Below are 22,207 nucleotides of genomic sequence, written 5' to 3' on the forward strand. Positions count from 1 at the left end.
ATAGAGAAAACCCAATAAAAGGGACAATTTCTATCGTGCAGACTTCTGAACCTGTGAGGGCTTTCATCCATACCTGAAAGTCTTTCTTGTTCCAAAAGCTTGGTGTAAAGATTGAATATCTGTTCTTGGACCTTGCACACAGACCGTTTAATCTTTTCCCTTCGAGTCACCATGTACGTGAGATTCCGAACCTAGAATGCAGACAGAACAGACTATCAGGAACACTTCACCGCAATGGTAACAAGCATTGAGACTTTTTTATGTAAGTGGAGAGAGGCAAGATGCCTGCCAGAACAAAGGGTTGATGTTAAAGGTTTTTAATGTTTAAAAGGCATTCTCCTCACTCTTTAAAAGCCCTCCTGGGCTGCTGGCACTGATCCCCCCTCATTTCTCTCTGTTCAGGCAGCAGGAACGCTGCTGGGGAGGGGAGCTAGACTGTAGAAAGGGCACTTAGAACGCTAATGAATGTGTGTCCTGCCTCCTACCTACCATCCCCCACCTAGCTCACCGCCATATCGGGAAAGACTTCAGATACAGGATAATGGAAGCTCTAGGAGATTAGTACATTTGGACTGCCTTCCAATTGCCAAAGGACTCTCCTGTCTCTCTTTCCTGCCATCTCAATCTTCAGAGCTCTGTAGAAGTTTGGAAGCTGAATTCTAGCACTGCCACACCTGATAGCCAGCACCTCCTGACCGGGCAATATTGAGACAGTTCTAGGATTAGGGGGGCTGAGAAGGAACCCACAGACAGGATGCCCCTGTGTAATGCCTGTTGGATTCTTCACTAAATGCCCCAGGAATCTAAGCAATGCTCCCACCTAAGATCCTTAGAGGTGTGAGGCTGCCAGTGTGCTGGTAGAGAGTGTCGAACATCCTCTAGAAATCAGAACACAGGGGGATCTTACCTCCGGCTTTGCCAGCAATTTGCCACACAAGACAGTCCAGCTGTGGCCAAACACTTCAACTTGGACAATGAAGGAGATATTGCTATCTTGTTCCCCTCCCGGTCTCTTTGTAAGCCACTGAGAAGCACATCAAAGTGCCAAGAGTCTTATTAGAAGCCCCACACAGAGCTGCGGGGCTCTGTAGTTGAGTCACAAATCAAATATGATATATAGGTTTGCCATCTACCAGTGTCTGATGCCAAATTACAAATCACTGACATTTCTCAATCTCACAGCACTGTAAGCCCTTGGACCACTCCCCAAACTTTTAAGACCCCTGGCTCAAGCTGTCCTCTAGAGCTACTATGGAAAAGGAGCAGACCTTACACAGGGCAAGGGACACTCTGACTGGGGAAATTGATTCTTTTTGAAACCATTCCATGGTTTAACAGATTTACTCCCTAAATTCTGCAAGAAACTGGAGTACAGACACTGACATTAAACCTTTCAGGGGGAAAAGTCTCCAAGGCATTCCTCTGCTGGAATCTCTATCACCCAAGCTCGACCTCCTTAATAGACTTTTATGATCACAGTGGGTACAAGACACAAGGCAAGCATGTGCTCTCTCCTCTTATCACTCTTACTTGTGTCCCTACGAGGCTTTTCATCTGACTTTGGAAACCACTTCTTTATACTCCTTGACTTAAATGGCAAGAGTAACTCAAAGTAACTCAGAGATCTTGCCACTCGGCCTTATTGATGCCTTCGTAACCCGAATGAAAACATGCCTCTGGGACTCTCTGTAATGTGTGGACACTTCTAAAGTTCGTCCAAAATGCTCACGTCAAATCATTACACCATAGCCTATGACCAATAATCAGACTTTTCTGTCCCTTTATTCTTCCACTTGTAATTCTCTGAACTTGGGCCAAGGAATTTTCAGTTTCAAGATCACTTGAGCGAGTCACTAAGAGAAAGGAGATGACTGTTTTTCACGTTTCAGTCGTGGTATGATTTCCTGATCCACAGCAAATAACCTCCTCATTGACCATCAGGATCTTAAAAAATAAAAGAAATAATAATTTTCTTTCTAACCCTATCTCTCGAGTTACTTTTAGGCTCTTAATTAAATATACATACCCATCTGTATACATACACACATATCTGTTGTGATGGTATGTGTGTGTATATACATAGACGTGTGCATGTGTGTATATATAAAAAGTAAGAAAAATCAGTCTCACCAGTAAGGAATAAGTTCTATCACTTCAGTATATAGCTAGCTTTGACCAAAGGTGTGCTCCTTCTGTCACAACTATGACTCCACCTAAAGCTAATAATTTAAAGTTCTTTATTAAAAAAAATCCCAGGAAATATTAAGAGTCTTGGAGGATAAATGTAAAAGGTTTATAAGCTCCGTGAAAGTATGTGAGATGTGGGAATGAAGTTTAAGATAAAGTAGTAGGAGCCAAAGCCTCATTTTGAGAAGGAAAAATGCAATTGAGACCAGAAGACACCTTTGCCTAAAAAAGAGGATATATAAACGAGTTCACTCACTTCTGAGGAGCTGTAAAGGTTAGCATGTTTAAATCCTGTGTGTAGTTAGTGAGATCCTATGTAAGTAGCTATGTTCCTTGAAATCACCACTGAAAATGGCAGATACGGAGAACACAGATGACCAAAATCTTCTTAACCAGAATTTTTCATTTTTGTGCATTTTTAATATCCAGCTCCCTCTTCTCCCCCTCACTAAAATGAGAAGACCACAGCTGCTAAATCTGAAGTTGCTATAAATCTTCCCTCTCTTTTCTTCCCAAGCTTGCCCTGTGATAAGCCAGACTGCAGAAAGTGGTTAGGAGAAGAGAAAGGCCTAAGTAATTTTCAAGAATAACAGCCAGCCTCCGAATGAGTTTAATGTGCCTCAGCCTAACATTTGCCCTAAGCTTTACTACCATAATCCATCAAAATCTGCAGAAACTCAGCAAGAAAATTCTTTATATTCCCAAACATAAGCTGCACTCTCACATCTCTGTGTCTAGAATTTCCTGTCTTCTCCTCACTGCTCGCTCCTCTTCCTCCTTTAAACCCCAATTCAAATGCTACCTCCTTCAGAAGTCTCTCCAACCAGTAATAACTTTACTCTTCAGATGTTACATAAACTCTTGTTACATAAAAAATTATATAAAGTTTTGTAACTCAAATGCACTCATCATGTGCTTCATAATTGTGTGTGGTGTAGTGTCGCTGTGTTAATATTTCATCCCTCTTCTAAACTATAAACTTCTTGTGGCAGAAATTGTGTCTTAACCTCAACTTTTTATCTCCTCCCCAACCCCTACCCCTGCCAGCACCTAGAATGGTGCTGTGCATAGGATAGGAAATTAAATTTTTCTTATGTTGTTGTGGAGAGTGTCTTAGCTTTTTTCCCTTCCACGGGACTATTTGTTATGGCCAGTCAGCATTTACCCAGGATCCTATCTGAGAGGTGCCGAATCTTAGGCTTCATTTTGTCCCACTTAGAGCAACTCATGCTTTTCTTGACTTGTCCTAATTCTCTCCCTGGCTCTACTGTACCTACAACCCTCCCCCCCATTCCCCTCTTTCTCCTCATATGTGAGTGTCATCAATAAACAAGAATGGAGAACAGTATGTAGGAAGTAGCATGCTCTTCTGTTCCACTCCATCATAAATGTCAGACTCTCATGGAGGTCAACAAACAACTCTGTAGGAGAGCTCCAGCTTGCCATACTGTTGGCCCCTCAGTCAGCAACCTTGGAAACCAACAGTCTCAAGTGGTGGGTGAGTCTGATGTGAAAGTATCACATTGCCTGACCCAATATAAACTTGTTGAATAAGTTTTCTGGGTCTGTAGACACTACACCCAGGAGAAAGATATCTATGCGCAGGAAGTAAGAATCATCGAAAGGGGAAAAAGCATCTTTGGTATATTACAGATTCAGATGCTCACTCAGCACTCAGTGCATGAAAACATAAAACATGTCTTCCTACTTAATGCATATGCCTAATATTTATGTATCCTTAAAGAGAATTAGACCATTCTATAGGGTCATTACTATCGTGAAACACATCTAACAGGCATTCATGACGCTACATAATGTGTGTCTGTAAACTGGGCAGGAATGAACAATTACAGAATGAATCCTGGTCCTGTTCGTGTTTGTGTTGTGAAAGGTGATCATTTGTCATGTTAATCAATACCCTATGCAGATATCCACAGGCAGAGCATTTGTCAGAGCTGGGGTATATGCTTTGAAATGCTATGTGTGCCAATTAAATAAATCCTGGGAATTTACACACATCTTCATTTAGTTCTGGCCACTAGTAAACACAGAGTATTGTCTAACTTAAAAGAACCCTGACCGTACTCCTGACTTAGGAATCGTCCCAATTGTTTTCCCCCGTCTTTACCCAGACAGATCTACTGTTTGGAATAACCAAGGACATGTGTGACTTCGCTCGTTAGCGCTTGATTTTCAGATTCTGAAAAGCCTCCGTTCTAAGGTGCCCTGGGACTGATTTTTAAAAACCCTCTCGTGGTTTTCATTCTGATCAAATGATGTCAAACTGTCCCCCTCAAGTCCCTCAAATCCTTTAGGATCTTTAATCCAGGAGATATGTAAACCACCAAAAAATAAAGATGAGCCCTAATCTCATTGTGGTCCTTTTTTTGTCGGTTATCATGGTGTCATTCCACTTTAAAAAGGAACAATGAAGACTCCAAAAGATGGTGTTTAGAATTTAATCATATATGAATGTTAACCTGCTGAGTAACTCAGGAACAGGAAAAAGTCAATACACCACAAGCATTTTCTGTAATTTTATTTTGTGGTGATTGTAAGACAAATACAAGCCAAACATTAGAGTTCTCACCTCCTTCTCCTCCCAAGGACTAGCTGACACAGTGAATGGCTCATGTTCCCAATTTACAGCACGTGTGGTACTGGTCTGGTGGCTTACCATCCAGGTTCCCATTTCTTATGCTAATATCCCTTCCTTAACTCTTGAGAACACACCAGGAAAGGCATGTATGTTGCTTGAGAGGGCCAGGGCCTTCTCTCCACCTGCTCCCAGGGGGTGCAGGTGAATTCTGATGCTGTACAAACACTTGCTTCCTTTTCCCCTCCACTGGCCTAGGGGTCACCTGTGCTGACTCAGAGGCCCTAAGTGACAGGTGCATCCAAGCAGACACACAGGAATTGTTCCCATCCTTGGAGGCTCACCGGTGAACCCCCCCACACCCCCGGGTCATCACTGATGTCACAGTGGTTCCCTAACAAGTCAAAGCTATTTTGAGACTAGACTCACTCCGGGGGCTCACTACCTCTACAATTCATTCTAATTCTTTGGTCACCTTTTTTTTTTCCTCAAAGCACAGTCCTTTCCAATGCCTGACTCTCCCAAGTACCCCAGTCACTCCTGAACAGCAGGACATCAGCTGTTCAGAGACAAGCATTAAAGATGTGGGCTACTCAGTCCCTTTCAGTTGAGGCTGCTTTAGGCTGCCATCTGCTCAGCCTGGCTACCCTGTGTATTCATGAACCTACTGCTACTGGGGTCCAGAGAGAGCTTCCTCAATTGGAGCACCTCTCTAAGAACCTAAGGGAACCAGCAGGGAGACAGAAAGCCTGGGGAGAAGAGAGCCTACCGTCATGGTTCTTCACAGCACAGAGGGAGGGCTAAGCCATTCCTAAGACTCAGACAGCAGCACGGCAGGGGAGCAAACCCCAAAGCTGCTCTCTGCTCTAGGAGGGGTGATCATAGCAGGTGAGAGGCTAGCTGCTATGTGTAGCATTCAAACATCCACGCATGCAGTGTGCGAATCCTGTTTATAATGACACTAAGCATTAAGGGGGTTCTCCTTAGCTCCGACACTCAATTCCTCACAAGCCTACGGGCTACTATTTTCTTCTCTCCTCTAAAGACTCCAGGGTGACTTAGCACCTCATTGCCAGGGACATATTCTCTACATCCTGTCACCTCCTTCCTACCTGCAGCAGCCAAGAAGTGGAGTTGGTCACAGCATGGGAAAGAACATATGCAGGCCCTTTCACAGCCCCGGGCTGCGTCCAGACACGCTCCCCTTGCTGAACAAGTGACCATTTTTCCAAACCTTGCTCCTACTCAGTTAACTCCACTCTGGGGCTCCAACTTAAGTTGTAACTAACTTGAAAAAAGCTCTTTACAAGACCTCTGATCATTCCCCTGGGGCTGTCTCACCTCTCTGAAAAGGGGAAGAAAAGTCACCCCCTATGGGCCTTGCAGAGGGAGAATAAAACAGTTAGGAAAGATTTCAAGAGAAGCAGAGGCTCCTACTCTCCCTCTACGGCAATCTTGAAAACAAATACAGAGTTTACCAGCTCACAATTTGTTTTAACCACCCAAAACCCCCTGCTGCAAAATGGATGCAGGTGTGAAAAGAAATGAAACTAGCTTGCTCTCTTTGCAAGGGGACAACTCTTTGCAAGTCGTCTTCACTAGGGCATTCATTCTAAGGTGTCAGTGTCAATTATTACCCTCTCCAAGTCTTGCCGGAGGTGAGTGAAAAGCTGCAGCCTCCGAAACAAGACGTCCTGCTCCCGTTTGGCTAGATTGTCCTCTTCGTCCTTCTTGGGGGTGATCAGGGGCTTGTTGAAGTTCACCTTCCTCTTTAATTTCCAGTACTGGTACAGGAAGTCTACCACCTCCTCAGGCAGTCGGACAGCCCTGGCCACGTCCAGCAGGTTGACGAACGTGTAGAATTCATCCTCCAGCTGCTGCAGCTTCTGTTTCCGGACGCTCACCCGGTGGGCCTCGGCCTGATTCTGCTCGAGGCTGTCAAAGGGCTCCAGGTGACCCAACGGGGAGCTGGCCTGGGCCCCGTTCTCCGGAGGGGCGCTCTCACTCAGGTTCTCCTCCTCAGACTTCTTGCTGGAGCTATGCTTTGGACAGTACGACTTGAACTTGACTTCATCGTTCTCGGCCAAGATGGTCTTCATCTCGAGGCCACGGTCAAAAGCACAGGTCACATGGAAGGCCGTGCGGCAATTTTTCACGGAGCACTGGGTGGGAAAGGAAGGGAACAGAGGAAAGCAAAATATTATTGACTGAGCGGCTTCTGGGTCCCCAGAGTGTGCTGGGCACTGCAGAGAACCCCAGCCTGGCTCTCCTCACTGCACAACAGCTAAACTCCTGGAAAGCGGGAGGTAAAGGGAACCTGGGCAGATCAATTATAGTCCGGTTAACCAGGGTAAGAGAGCTTGGTGTGTAAAAGGAACCCTAGCTTGAGCACTTTTCTTAAAGACAAATCTTCCATTGCTTAGGAAAACCTTCATATTCATACTTCCATATGTGGGCTTGCTGTAAATTAGCTTCTTGTGTCTAGGACAGGGCTTCCAGAAACTGACATTACTGTAAAGCTGGATGGTCCAATTAATAATGATTATGATGATGATGATGACAATAGCTAACACTGTCATGAATGCCTTTTACGTGCCAGCGGCTGCACTAGGTGCTTTAGCAGATATTATCCCATCTGGTCCTCACAACAACCCTGGGACGTAGGGGCTATTCCCCATCTTACAGATGAAGAAACTGAGGTTAAGAGACGTCCCAGGGTCTCAGCTAACAAGAGCCTAAGGCCAGATGGGAACCTCCTGACTCTAAGCTCAGAGCTCTATCTTAGCTGAAGTCAACCTACAGACAGCACTGCACATACTCTTTCAGGGTCGTATTGTTCTAGCTTTAGACAGGTTTATGTTAATGTATATTTCCCCAGGGAAGGACAAATGCTTGTTAGGGAATAAGAAGCTTTATCCCAACTCCCTAAATCTGGGTAGGCTTCCTGTGATGCAGCAGAGTCTGAAGCTGGTGACGTTCAAGATATACATCCTTCCAGAATTAAAAGAGCAGAGTTGAGAGCAGAATTAAAAGGTCAGAAGCTGGGAAATGAGATCCGGGGCACTGTGGGAGAGAATGCCTATATAGCAAAGGGAACGGATATTAATAGAGAGCTTTTGAAATCTATAAAACACTTTTTATATACATCATCTCACCTGAGAAAACAATTCTACCATGTAAGGGCTACTATCATCTCTATTTTGCAAAGAAGGAAAATGAGTTCTCAGAAGATGATGCAACTTGGCCAGGATCAGACAGAGAGTAAGGCAAGAACTCCAACCCGGATTTCCCAGACTCTAAGTCCAATATTCCACCCGCTAAAGAAAGGCGAAGAAGAGATGACTGTTGCCGAGGGACAAACTGGCAAATGTCCTTAATTTCTCCTGGCCCACGGAGAGTGGAGCCTTCAGAACGGTGCAAGGGGCCCAAAGGAGGACTTTGGCCACGAGGGTAACATGTCTGCAGCCCCTAGCCAGGAAGACCATTTGGCAGCGGCGTTCTAAACTAGATGGCTTAAAGCAACGTGCTTCCTCCAAGTGGCACTGCTGAGAATTCATGGCTATCGCTGACAGTGAGGCCAGCCCTGTGGCCGGGCACGATCAAGCTGCTATAACTAAAAAACAAAAACACTCCCCTCCTGCTTCCCCACCTTGGTATCTTAATCAGGCAGTAATCACAAGAGAAGCAATGAGGAGGAGAGAAATCTTCCCAGTCCAATTCCGATGGAGAGAAAATCCTTGCTACTCAATAAAGACAAAAATCCCTGGAAGAAGATTCCTTCTGGTGACTGTAACCGGTCCCTTAAAAGCAATACTGTATTATGTGAGGCCACATTATCCCCAGAGCCTGCCAGGCCTATGGGGAAAAGAACAGGATCCAGTGGCCCCGGGCCAGAAGAAAGCCTTAATTAAACTCATTCACAGATCCTGAATGGCATGACGGAACACAGCAGTGCTAGGAGTCGGGTGCTTCCTCCAGCACCACCCCCACCACCCCTTCCCCCGCCCCCACCTCCGCCCCAACATTTTAATGTTTAGGAAATGATTCAAATCCAGTCATGATTCCTTTGGTGACTATAATGTTTCTTTCCTTTTCCCAGGAGAAAGGAAGCAAAAACCCTTCCTTGGCCACCTCCCTATTCACAAAGAGCTGAAGCAGGTGTCCTAAAATAAATCTGTAACTTTCTCTACAAATAATCTCAGTTCCAAGAAATGGGCTGAATCAGCTTCAATGGAAGCATTCACACACCTAGCCAAGCCAACACCATTAAAAAAGTTTTATTTTTTTTAAAGTTCCCCTCCCCCATTTAGGGCTCAGCCAAACAAGAAATAAAAGTGGAAACAAATGGATTCAGCATTTATCTATGTCTGATTTAAACTATGCACCGAAGTGCTCTAACCTTCAAGAAAAATGAATCGCAACAGGATATTTATACAGGACTCTGTAAAGAAACCAAAGAGCTTTCCTTGGGGTTTTCCTGCTCGGGGTGACTCAGCATCCAGATGTCACACAAATGCACAGTACAGCTTTTCCAGCTGCAAAGTTTTCAGAGACCATTTTTTTTAATAAATATCAATCTAATGTGAAAGGATTTGGAAAACCATCAAACCTTCTCTCCCTCTCTTCTCCTCCAAATTAATGTGCTCCTCACCCCACCCCACCTCATCCCCCAGGAGGGAAGAGGAAGGAAGAGAAAAAGAAGAAATCGATAGCAACAACCCCGCCCCCCCCCCCTCCAAAAGCATCAGATCTTCTCTGTCTGGAAGAGAAATGGTGAGTGGAAAAATTCACAAAACTAGCTCCTCTAAGTTAGAGGTACCCTCAGAAGGAAGTCAGTGGATCTCTAGAAAACAAACAGCTTTTCTTTTCCTTAGTTTACTAATGCCTCTCCTCTCCCCCCATGCATAATTAAATACATGCTCACATACAGACATGCATATACACAAACATTTACATGCCATGCATGCATACTTAACTAACATATACACAGGGCTGATGACTTTAAATACGGCAAATGTATAAAGGCCACTTGTGGACTCTGTCTCTTTTCTTCTCCCACACAGACCTAGATTATTCTCTAAGGGTCACACTCAGTCTTTTTCCTTGATTGAAAGGAACATCAGAGGCTCTCAATTCCAACTATACCTTAACAAAGCCTTCTACAAGTCAACAAATGGATGCTCAGTGTTCCCTTGAAGACCCCCAGCGATGGGAAATACCTCTTGAGTCGGACCATGAAACTTGGAGAGGGGGGTCTTAGTTGTTACAAGTTTTTCCTTATATTAAATATAAATCTGCCTCTGAAATTTCCACCTGCTCCTAGTTCTTCCCTCAAGGACCAAGCCAAACAAAACCAGACCTGCACAGGCCAAATACTTGAAGCCAGCTTTCAGACCTTCTCTTCTCCTTCTCCCTACTACCTTCCCACCTCCAAGCTAATATCATTCAACCAACCCTCAATGTTATGTGTGCATCATCTCATCAAGAACCAAGCCCCAATCAATGGAAGAGATCTGCTGACAGACCCATTTAGTAGACACCCCCCCCCCAAAAAAGGTGAATTTATTACAAGGAATCACCTTTCTTAAAAATCTAGAACAAACTTGCATATATGTTTTGAGGTAAGGAATCCCTGCTGTTCTTACAGCTTATTTACTTTGCCACTGTCAAAGAAGTTAGAACTACAATGACAGAGAAATGACACTTTTGCCTTCATGAAATAAGAGCTGTCACCCTCTAAAGGTACTTTCTTTGACTAAGGGGCAACATATGTCAATGTGCCACGGCCTCCTCATTTCAGCCGTGCAGCCGAGCTCACTCCACCATCTAAGAGAGCAATTGAAAACCTCAAGAGTTGCTTGAGGCACAGAAGCTCAAGAATTTGCTCATGGGCCCTCGGCAAGTGTCAGGCGTGAGGCTGGAACCCAGGTCTTCCAAAGGCCCTATCGACTCCACTGAGCCACACCGCCTCTCCTTCTATGATGCAACATTAAAACCAGAAAAAGTCTATCTGTAGCTCTGTTTTTGTATAGACACACCACCAGTCTTTCAAGATAATGAATCCAATTCTACCTTTTTTGTTCAGAGCACCTGGGTTCAAACTCCAGCTCTGTAGGACCTAATCATTTTTCATCTAAATGAGTTCTGTTTCCTCATTTGTAAATCGAGGAATCAGACAAGCCACTTTCGAAGATCCTTTCCAGATCTAAAGCTAGAAGCCTACTTATCTATTCAAGCTGTAAACCAATCATTTATCTCCCACCACAAAATCAGCCACTGAGAGACCTTAAACAAATGGCTGATTATTTTACCAAATAAGTGATTATTAAATCATGATAGTGAAGTTTCCTGGAAGGAATAATTACTAGTAGAAATCTATTAATTTCCTAGAATGATTTGGGACAAACTGAAAAAGAAATGATAAGTTATCTCAATTCCCATTCCCCCACGTCCCCGGGACAAGATCATTCTGCATCCTGATATACTGATATACGTATGTCGATGGCAGAATTTCTTCCTAACAATGGTTGCAGCTCTCCTAGTTTTTTATGGCATCATTAGGAGACAGATGTTCAAAACCATGCTCCAGCACCAGCCCAAGCATCTCATGTACCACCTAGACCTGTGCCATAAACTCAGTGGGTGCTCAGGCAACCTTGGCTGAGGATGAGGGTACCTCTCCTTTACACCAAAAGTAAAAGCAGTCATGTGCCAGGTTATCTCCAAAGAAACAGACACACATCCATCTTCACGGCCCTTAAGAAGCCCAAACCCTGGGGTGGGCAGAGTTAGAGCCCAGACTGCAGTAGCAGTCATGCTGCAGGAGCTAATGAGCCAAAGGGTGAGCTCCACCCCAAGGAACGTGCCTGTAAGACGCATGTTGCCAGGACTGGATTCTGTGGGAAACCTGGCTATGGTGCGAGGGATGGAAAGTCATATACTGGGCCCACTTAGTAATTCCCCTCAATGTGGCAGCTCAAGCACTGGCTATGGTCACATTATGCTATTACCTACCAACAGAGCACAGAATATAAGATTCTTAAAGGCAAAAATCCTCTTTTATTTTGTCTTTATCTCCACAGCACCTAGTACAGTGCACCTTGGGAGAGCTAGGTGCTTAATAAATACTTGTTGGACTAAACTGGACTAGAAATTATTTGCTCAAATTGAACTTACGGCTACAGTTTCCAAATTCCAGAATCTTGTCACTGTGAATTCCTCAGGGCTGTGGAGTTTGGGCGCTCTTAAACATTTATACAACATGAATAATGGTAGAAATTTATCTAACTCGGACATATTGTGAGGCAAGAAAGTCTGCAAAGAATTTCGGGTTCCCTCTTGCAAAACAGCATTTGAAAGCATTGCTATCATCAAGATATTAGGTGACCTGAGTTAAGTCGCCGGCCCTGACAGGGCCAGTAATGCTCAGTGCCCTTGAAAGGACAGAATGATGCCATCTAGGATCTTGACCCGGGAGGTATAGGCTGTACACTGGATAGTAATAACCCACACCAGGTCAGATTATCGTCATCCCTGGAGAACCTGAGAGTGGCTGATAGCATCTACTATTCCCCAGATTTCATTCAAATTTCAGTGCTATCTTAATTCCAAAGCCAAATACCACTGGGTTCAAAACAATCTGCCCTTCAGGCTGCTCTGGTTCCTTCCCTTCAAAGACACAGTTGAGGTTGATGGAACCAGACAATAGAATCTGAGGCTGCCTCCTGACTTTGAAGGGATGTTAGACAACTTTCTCATAAGAGGAGTAGGCCAACTGCCCAAAGGGTTAGACTTTTACAGAGAAGCCATAGGAAATACATATTTAAAAGAAAAATCTACCAGGGGTGGGCAACCTGCGGCCTCGAGGCCACATGTGACCCTTTAGGTCCTCAAGTGCGGCCCTTTGACTGAATCCAAACCTCGCAGAATAAATCCCCTTAATAAAAGAATTTGTTCCATAAAACCTGGATTCACTCAAAAGGCTGTACCCAAGGACCTAGAAGGCCACAGTTTCCCTACTCCTGATCAGCCTTTCCCCTTCCAATCAGTCAATAAACATTTACTAAGCAACTACTCTGATCCAGACACTATGTTAAGTATATCACCTGGTAGTCTCTTCACGTAAGCCAGAGCTTTCATCTGTTCCTACTTTAAGGTGGTGTCGCTGGAAGGAGGGTTGCATTTGGAACGAGATTGGCTTTGCCACTTACCACCTCTGATTCCTTGGATGCTATCTAGTCCTGTTTCCTCATCTACAAAATAAAGGGGTTAGCCTCTTTGAATCACCTCTAACATCCTTTCCAATTCTAAATTTGTGATCAATCCTCATGAGAAAGTCATAAGATGTTATGAGGTTGACTTGAAATCAGTTTTAGGGGGTTCGATTCCTCCCTTTCTTGTATTTAAGGTTTTACAAATACTGGTTGTTCAAATATGTGGTAAAGTGGTAGACAACCACAAAGTCACTCAATATTAGAAGCAGTTAATTCTACAGTTAATACTCATGTACCCTTCATAATAATTCTAGCCCTGCATGAGGGTGGTCTATATAAACTAGGCCCCATTTAAAGTCACAGAGACAGGAAATGAGGACCAGTCACATACATAAAGGTACTTATGCCATGCCCAGGCCACTACATCAGTGGCCTTTCTTTCTTCATGACATTCCCTAGCACATGCAGACAGGTAAAGGAAGAAGTCATTGGCCAACAGCTAGCTACCTGGATAGAGGCCCCAATCTTCTCGTTACAGAGGCTGCACACCAGTGCCCACCGACTGCTGGGGATGTGAGACACCTTCGTGATGGGCTCCATCTTCTCCGGGCTGCCAATGCTCACCTAGAGGCAAGACGGGAGAGGAAAGGGGCATGGACACAAGGGAACGGGTGTTACAGGTTACAGAGTGCTTCTCTGCACATTCTCACTGGGCCCTCATAACCACCCCGTGAAGTGCTCGGAGTGAATATTCCCATCCTAGATGTCAGAATGTGGCTGCAAAGAGAATACCGGCATCTCAAAGCCATCTTTCTCCCTCTGACCTACCATCTATGCCCAGTGAGTAAGCAGCACCCAGTTCCACCACAGCCTCTTTACTCCCACTTGGCCCAAAGTTACATCATGCCAAATACCTGGATAAAATCTGAATAATCCAAACACTGAGAGGTTTGTCAACATGAGGGCAAACATCCAGATATTTGGAAATACCCAGCTGTATTTTTCCAGCATTCACCTGGATGTCTGATGTCACAATGGTGAGCTGCTTATGATCACATATAAAATAGAGACCATGCCATCAATCACCCCTCCCCTGCCTCACTGACTGAACAACTATTTATGAATGTTTCCAAAACTTTTCTAGGAATGAGATATATGACAATAAACTATATTTGTTTAGTCTAATATCTGTCTCATCGGTTAAATTAATTTCCATTATTTTATTCAACAAATATCTGTCAGACATCTGCTAGGGATGGGGGCATTGTGCCAGGCACTATGTGGAATACCAAACACTCTGAGGCAGGGGTTTTCTAAACTTTTGTGCCATGGAACCCTGACTGATTGAAACCTATGAACCCCTTTTTGGATTGTCATTTATAAATGCATAAAATAAAATACACAAGTTCACAAGGAAACCAATTATACTTACCCTTAGGTAAAACCAGTTATAAGCCAATACAACAGACTTATGAAAATATTTTTTATTTTAAAAAAAGAACTCCATGGACCCCAGGTTAAAAATCCCACATGTGAGGCATAGTCATTGTCCTCTGTGTGGGTCAAACCATATGCCCACTTAAGCCAAACCGATCTGTGCTACTGAGAATGAAAAAATCATAGCCCTTTTTTAGCATCATTTTCTGTCATGCCCCTAGACCTTCCTTCAATAAAATCCGCCCCCCAAAAAATAAACAGTTCTTAGAAACCTAAGTCACAGAGGCCAGACTCAAAATCAGTATATTAAATTACCCCAGGTTCAATACCTGAAATCAATTAAACCAGGCCTGAGATAAAAGACTGGAGGTATAAAAAATGTAAATAAAATCACAAGGCAAAGTCCTGTTCAGCCCTGGTACAGTATGTCCTTGGGCTGCTGTTACTCCCAGGAATCAGATGCTATGACAAGATAAAATGTGAAAGAAGATGAACAAAGCTCTACAGGAAGGAAGGAAGGAGAGAAGGAAGGAAGGAAAGAGGGAAGAAAGGAAGGAAGGAAGGAGGGAAAGAAGGAAGGGAGGGAAGGAGGGAGGGAGGGAGAAAGAAAAAAGAAAATGAGATAAGGTGTCTCTGCATTTTTTTGCAAGACTACTCAGGCTTCTGAACAGGCCAAGTCTCTGCTGGTAGCTGAGGCAGCCTTCTATCTCGATTTCCACACACCCTGCATACCTCTGGTATCCACAGAGCACAGCTGACGTGGACCCACTTGGTTCCACTGCGTGTCGGCTTCATGGCTCCACCTTTCTTCGGACACAGCAGACACTTCGGTTGCACCCCCAGAGCACATGTCCGGCACAGCCAGCTGCCTTCCGGCACCTTCAGGATTCCGTAACATGCCTGCATTCCCCCACACCATCCCCAAAGAGAAAAACAAAGAAGTACCAAGTGTGATCTTTCTTTTTTCATTGCTCCTACTAATTTAGAGGATACCTGGGAGGGATTTAAGAGTAACCATCCTAAACAACCACCATTCTCCACATCTTCCCTCTCTTCTCTTTAGGGAAAAAAACCATCATGTTACACCTCAGGTCTTCAAGAAAAAGAAGGTGTTTCCAAGGTAAGCAATCAGAAAACAGGAGCAAGCAGCCTAAACCAAACCACGGCAAACTCCATTAACCAAACTGGAATGTGGCCAAGGGATAGGGAGAGACTCTTCTTTCCAAACTCTTGTGCAAAAGAGCGTCACAACTTAGTAATGCCACTATCCCCAAAAGGTCAAAGACAGAGGGAAAGGACCCACCCATAAAAATATTTGGAGAAGAACATTTTTTGTTGTAGCAAAGAACTGGAAACAAAGTGAGTGCCCATCAGTCGGGGAATGGCTAAACATACTGTGGCAAAGAAATAGAATGGAATGTTACTGCGCCATAAGGAGATGACGAACGAGAGAGATTCAGAGATACCTGAGACACCTGTATCCCGATGAAAAGGGAAGGGAGCAAAGGCAGAGCAAGGGTTACAATAACTATTGCTTCCACAAGGACTATAACACCAGAAAGAAAAGCAATTTCTTTCAAAGACTTAAGGACCATGTCCAATGCAATGAACAGTCACAAATTCCCAAGACTGATAATTAAGTATACAAACCCCTTCCTGACAGGTGGTGGACTAGAGGTGCAGAATGAGGCACATTACCAAGCACAGCCAATGTGGTTTTTAAAAGGGAGGGATTAATGATGGGGCTTTTTGGGGGGAAGGGAGACATAGCACTAGTGATATCCCTCAAAAATGAAAATAATCAGTAAAACATAAAAATACATAGAAGAGTGTAACTCAGAAGGGAACACTCAGAAGGGGACACAGACAAGCAGGGCAGTGGTGGTACTATTAAGTTAAATTTTAATATATATGTTTTACTATTTAATATATACTTAAAAAACATATTTTATGCTTTTTAATATATTATTTTTAATATATACTTTAACAAAACAAGCTGTAAATAATAGGTGTGTGGTTTCATGTGCCTTCCTTTTTCTGCTTTGTATGAGGAAATGTTCACATTTATTGATGTTAGCTAAGTTCATGATTAAAGAAAAGAAGAAGACTGTTGTAAGATAATCATTTTCCCTTTGAATGCCAGGCCCTCATCATAAGTACAGCCTGCCTCTGGGTGTAGGGCATCTTTCCTGAACACCACACTTAAGACCAGGAGAAGGGTAAAAGAGTTAGCAAGCACGAGGCCTAGGTTGGGCTACTCTGGGGCTTAGACAGCCCCCACAGACAAAACATTTGGCAAGAAGAACTCACAGTATTCTCTAAGCTCAGGATGGGAAAGAAAAACTTCTCTGCTGTTTTTTTTAGTGGGGATCCCAGGGGAGAGCCTCTTGTTAAACTTAACCGGCATGCTCCTATATATACAGACACTGTGTTTTAGCCAAACCAGCTTACTTGTGCTTCCTTCGTCTCAGAACTCTGTCTGCTGAAGCCACCTTGTATACCCGGCTGGAATCACTCCTTTCCCACTGGCCCCTGTGAATCTTTAGCTTCCTCTCCAATCCCATGAAAAGAACTTACTGATTCTGTTAATTACTAACCTCTCCCCTCCCTCCTCAATGGAGGCCACATGTGGCCCTCTAGGTCCTCAAGTGCAGCCCTTTGACCGGATCCAAACTTCACAGAACAAACCCCTGTACCCTGGACACACACACATATCTGTTTAAATGTTCTATGCCTCCAATGGAATGTGAGTCCATTAAGGACTCTTCTACCCCTACAAGCTTAACATAGTGCCTGGCACACAGTAGGCACTTAACAAATACTTTCTGGTTTGAATCAGATCTAAAACAAGCCATATAACACCAGTCCTGCACTACCACGGGGGACCAAAAAAGGGAAAACCTGTGGACAACGAGAAAATGAGAGCTATTTTCCTGGGATTCAAAAACAAATGAGTAACGGACAAGGGATTAAAAAAAAATTACAGAAGCTGCAGATGTTAAAGGCTAAATTAATAAAGACTCGGGTGAAGGGCTAAAGGCCGGGCCAAAAAAAAACACATGGCACGGGGGAGAAAAGACCATGAGACTCTTCAGGGTGTTCAGTAACAGTTTAATTTGAACGATGTCAGGAGGAACAGCGACACAGTTCCAGGTCTTTGGAAGAAAAACAAACAGCCACGATAACATCTGAAGAGCTCAGCTGTGAAAAGGAAACCACGGAGGCGGTGATGGGAAGCACAGGAGGCGAAGGAGAATGAAATCTGGGCTCAGTCAAGGCCGGCAGAGGCCCGGGCACCAGGTCTGTGGGGCCTGGGGGGGGAAGGTCAGACGGACTGAAAGGTAAGGAGAAAAGGTCAAGGTGAAGGGTACAAAGAATAAAGGCAGGCTGAAGAGCCAGGCAGACAATCACGTTTTAAGAGATGACTTTGTACCTGAAAAGCACTTCTGAGACTCTTGAAAATAAATTAGATACAGCACGCTGTAGGGTTGAGGCACAAAGGCCTTGACCAGAGGAGGCCTGTGAGGAAGTGACAACCACAGCCCACTACATCTGAATGTGGGCACTGGGCTCAGAATTCCAGCTTCCCTACTCTGCCATCTGTGTGACCTCGGGGAGCCAATAAATCAATGAGCCAACCGACAAACCTTTATTACGCCTACGATTTGCCAGGCAGGGTACTAGCTGATGGGAACAAATAGACAGATTAGAAAGATAAAGAGATGATTGATTGATCGGTGATAGATATAACTAGAGAGATTAATAAGATAGATAATAGATAACTGATAGATGACAGACATGACAGGTGGATACAGATAGCTATATCGACACATTCTATGTACGCATGTAGGCACATACGCATATTTGTATGATGTATGTATACACATACACAAACACGCAAAGAATGAAACAATCCATACTCACAAAGGACTTATGTCCTAACAGAGAGGACAAGTACGTATATAAATATATGCAGAATAAATACAAACACACATAAAGTGGCGAACTACAGCGTGGTTTGGGAGAGAGCTTCTAGCAGCCGGGGGTGGGGAGAGAGTCAGGAAAAGCTTCCTATCTAAATCTGTGCTCGAGCTACATTTTGAAGGAAGAGAGGGAATCTGTGAAGTGTGGGTGAACAGGGAAAGCATTCCAGGTGCCAGGGACAGAGGCAGGAGGTAGGGTAACAAAATGAAGAACAGAGAAGAGGTCCAGTCTGGACCAGAGAATGGGGCGGGGGGAGGCGGGGAGAGTCCAGTGAGACCAGAAGAGAGGTTGAAAGCAAGCTATCACCCTATGACTTGGCTTCTAGGCTGGATTCTTCTACCAATTAGGTATGGAAACTCACTCAAATTCCTCACCTATAAAGTGGCTCCTTGGAACACTGAGATCATGTACAGAGGGGCATCCTGCTAGGTGCGGGACACTGACAAAGGGCAGTGGGAAAAATGTTGGCAGCCTCAGGCTTGAAACATGGCTCTCCCACTTACTGCCCATTGGACCCAATTTTGGCCTAAGGCGGTTTGACTAAACCTCTGTGGGTCCCGTTCGGGCTCTGAAATCTATCTGTTCCACTATGTCAACCTCAGAAGGCTGGGGAAGAGTCCCAAAACTAAAACTTACAAAACCACTTGAGCCATTAGAGATGGAAGGGATCTTAGAGGAGATCCACTTAGAGCTCACTGAGCCCAACCCCCTTGTTTTACAGGTGAGAAAACTGAGGCCCAGCGGGAGTAAAGTCACTTACTCAGGGTCACCAAGCCAGGATGTGAGCTCGAGACCTTCAATGGCAAATCTAAACTTCCCCTCTGCACCACAATACCTTATACTTACATAATGCTGTGTGGTTCTCAGAGCACCCAACACTTCCTCTGGTCTTAACAACCCTGATCCAGCAGTTAATATAAGTCTTAGCTTACTCATTTCACAGAAGAGACTAAAGCTGAGAGAGGTGGGGTGAGCCTCTTCTGTAAATAACTAAGTCTAGACTTGAACCCGGGGCCGGAGACCTTCTAGCTCTGGCTAGACTAGCTAGACTCTGGCTAACTAGCCCTGAGACACTGGGCCTGTCTTCACTTATAAAACGATTTGGTCCCGCCCAGTTTTATTTCTCCTGCACTGTCCTGTATTGCCCCCTGAGACAGGCAGTAGCACGCTGAAAGAAAGGCACACTATCCTCGAGGCTTTAGGTGGAGATCTGAAGGCAGACGATAATTAGTTAATGGGCCAATGTCAGAGGTTAAGTTAAAGCAATAAATATCACTGATAAGGAGACAACTCTCCAAGACTATAAACCGAAGCCAAGCTGCTGATCTGCATCAATGGAGAAAGTTTCCATAGCAAGAGATCCCCCACATGGATGAAATCACAGGCCGGCCAGCCAGCCAGCCAGCCTTTCCTGCCCCCAAGTTTAAAAATTCCAAGCCAAACCATCTAGAGCAGGGGGTACAGTTTATTTTTCTTCCCTGGAACTCATACCCCGACAAGAATCCCCACACTAGGCTTGCCTTGTGAGATGTTTTAAGATCACAGTTTGGGATAATATCAACACGGTCATTCCAAACTTAGACCTCAAACTGTGTTCAGTAAGCAGTGTTTGAGGAGTACTCCAGGCACATGTTTCTATACACATCCAAATTATGTAATTCTACTCTCTTCCCACTGGTATGTGTAAAAAGAGTAAGAAAAGAAAAACTAATTTTCAAAGCAGATTAAATGTGGAGGGGGTAGAAGGGGGAAAGGAAAGAGGGAAGAGAGGGAGGGGGAGGGACATAGAGAGAGAGAGTTGGGGAAGAGAGAAGGAAGGGAGGGGGACAGAGAGAAAGAGAGAGAAAGAGGGGGAGCAAGGGGGAGAGAGAGAGAGTTGGGAAAGAGAGAGGGAAGGGAGAGGGAGAGAGAGAAAGGGAGAGAAAAGGGGGGCAAGGGAGTGAGGGGGGGAGAGAGAGAGAGAGAGAAGAGAGGCAAGGAAGTGAGATAGAAAAAGAGGGAAAGGGAGAGTTAGAAGGAAGAGAGAGGAAAAGGAGAGAGACAGAGAGGGGAAGGGAAGGACAGAGATAGGGAAAAAGGGAGACAGAGATGATGGGGAAAGGAAGACAGAGAAGGAGGGGAGGAGCTACACCACTTGATCCTTGAGTTTGGCCCTAAAGCCTGAGGGATTATTAGATGCTAGTAAGCATCCCCCAAGGGACCATGGAACTGCTTCTCCTCCTATGAGACATAACTGATACTTCGTGACCCAAGACAGTTGGTAACAGACACCCATCCTAGAACAGGGTGTCCCTTCACTTGCCTAAGAAAAAGTACCCTTTATGTTCTCCTTCAGGTTAGTAACTTTGGGGTCTTTCCATCAGACTCATAGCTGAAATCTTACTTCTATGTTGTCTCTTTCATTAGAATATAAGTTACTTGAGAGCAGGAACTGTCTTACTTTTCTGTCTGTATCCCCCAGTGCATAGCCAAGTGCTTTGCACAAAATAAAGCACTTAATAAATGCTCCATCCATTCATTCATGTAACTCAAACATCTTCAATGGCTCCCTATTAGTTCCCAAAGAAGGTCAAATTCTTCTGCGTGTTGTTGCAAGCTCTCCACATCGTGACCCCCCTTCCCTTTTGAGTTTTAGCTCATATTTAGCTTGAGGCAATACGGTGCTGTGGACAGAACGCTAGATCTGGCACAGAGAACAAATCCTGGCTTTCAAGTGTACGACTTTTGGCAAATTATTTCAGCTCTTTGGGACTTGGTTTTCTTATCTGTAAAAGAGGGGGCTGGATTAGATGATCCTTCAGGTCCATTCCATCTCTAAACCTGTGATTCTGTAAGCATAAAAAGCTGGCCCTGAGGCCAGAAAGGCCTGGGTTCAAGTCCTGCCTTTAATATACACTATGTGACCTGGGGCAAGTCTATAAGGATGTATGTTGCAAAGAAGGTGTCAACCTCCACTGGGAGAGAGACGTTCTCAACACTAACATGCATACATATGATCACAGATCCTCAGCCCCAATACAACGATTACTCTCTTCTACATATTATACACTGCAGCCAGATTCCGTTATACAAAGGCACCTTCTATCCTTCTCCCTGTACCTTCCCTTGAACTCTTCCTTCTGCCTAGAATGCCCTCCCTCTTTGCCTCTTTCCCTTAAAGCCAATGTCAGATGCCACCTCTTCCAGGAAGCCCTCCCAGACCTACCCTGCCAGTAATAGTCTTCCTCTTCAGACCTCACAAAACATTTTGCAGCTTTCTGATGCCCTGCTGTGGAACGTTGCAGATCACAGTTATCTGTTATTTGTGTATTATCTTTCTACAGTTCCACGAGGTCAGGGGATTGTGTCTTGCTTAAACAGCGTACCTCTTCTTTGACTAAGCGAGCTCTGCACACAGCAGGTGCATAATAATTAAATATTTGCTGAATACATGCATGCGTGAATGCTAGGTATTAGAGGAGATACAAAGTTCCTATACGAAGACATTATCTCTTTCCTCCTGGAGCTTACAATCTAGCAGGAGGATGAAACAGAAACAGAGATGGCTATAAGACACACGACTAATGTGTTAAAGAGATACAGTGGAGATGCACAGGGGATGAGTCCAACAAAAAGAAATTCTTTTAAGAGGCTCTGCAAACACCGGGCACTTCTTCAGCTCCCATGTCAGGGATGCTCAGGCAACAGTCCCACCCCAGGTTTTCTCTTCACCAAAAAAATAATAACAACCTAACGCTCATGTGAATAAAAATGAAAGGGCAAATGCCATTTCCCCCAGCCCTGTCAACAG

General features: G+C 44.4%; 1 protein-coding gene across 3 annotated transcripts in view; it reads right to left on the minus strand.

The window, feature by feature from the left end:
• JADE1 (jade family PHD finger 1) overlaps positions 1 to 22,207 on the minus strand; it is an 87,828-nt gene that overhangs the window by 9,713 nt on the left and 55,908 nt on the right. For all 3 annotated transcript variants that reach the window (XM_036763858.1, XM_036763860.1, XM_036763859.1), the window contains 4 exons: positions 15,166 to 15,333; positions 13,504 to 13,620; positions 6,421 to 6,945; positions 74 to 191 (listed from right to left, as the gene is read on the minus strand). In XM_036763858.1, coding sequence (XP_036619753.1) covers positions 74 to 191; positions 6,421 to 6,945; positions 13,504 to 13,620; positions 15,166 to 15,333 — 928 coding nt within the window. The remainder of the gene's footprint in view (positions 1 to 73; positions 192 to 6,420; positions 6,946 to 13,503; positions 13,621 to 15,165; positions 15,334 to 22,207) is intronic.

Source organism: Trichosurus vulpecula, chromosome 6 (assembly GCF_011100635.1).
Source record: "Trichosurus vulpecula isolate mTriVul1 chromosome 6, mTriVul1.pri, whole genome shotgun sequence".
In the NCBI taxonomy this organism is placed as follows: Eukaryota; Metazoa; Chordata; class Mammalia; order Diprotodontia; family Phalangeridae; genus Trichosurus; species Trichosurus vulpecula.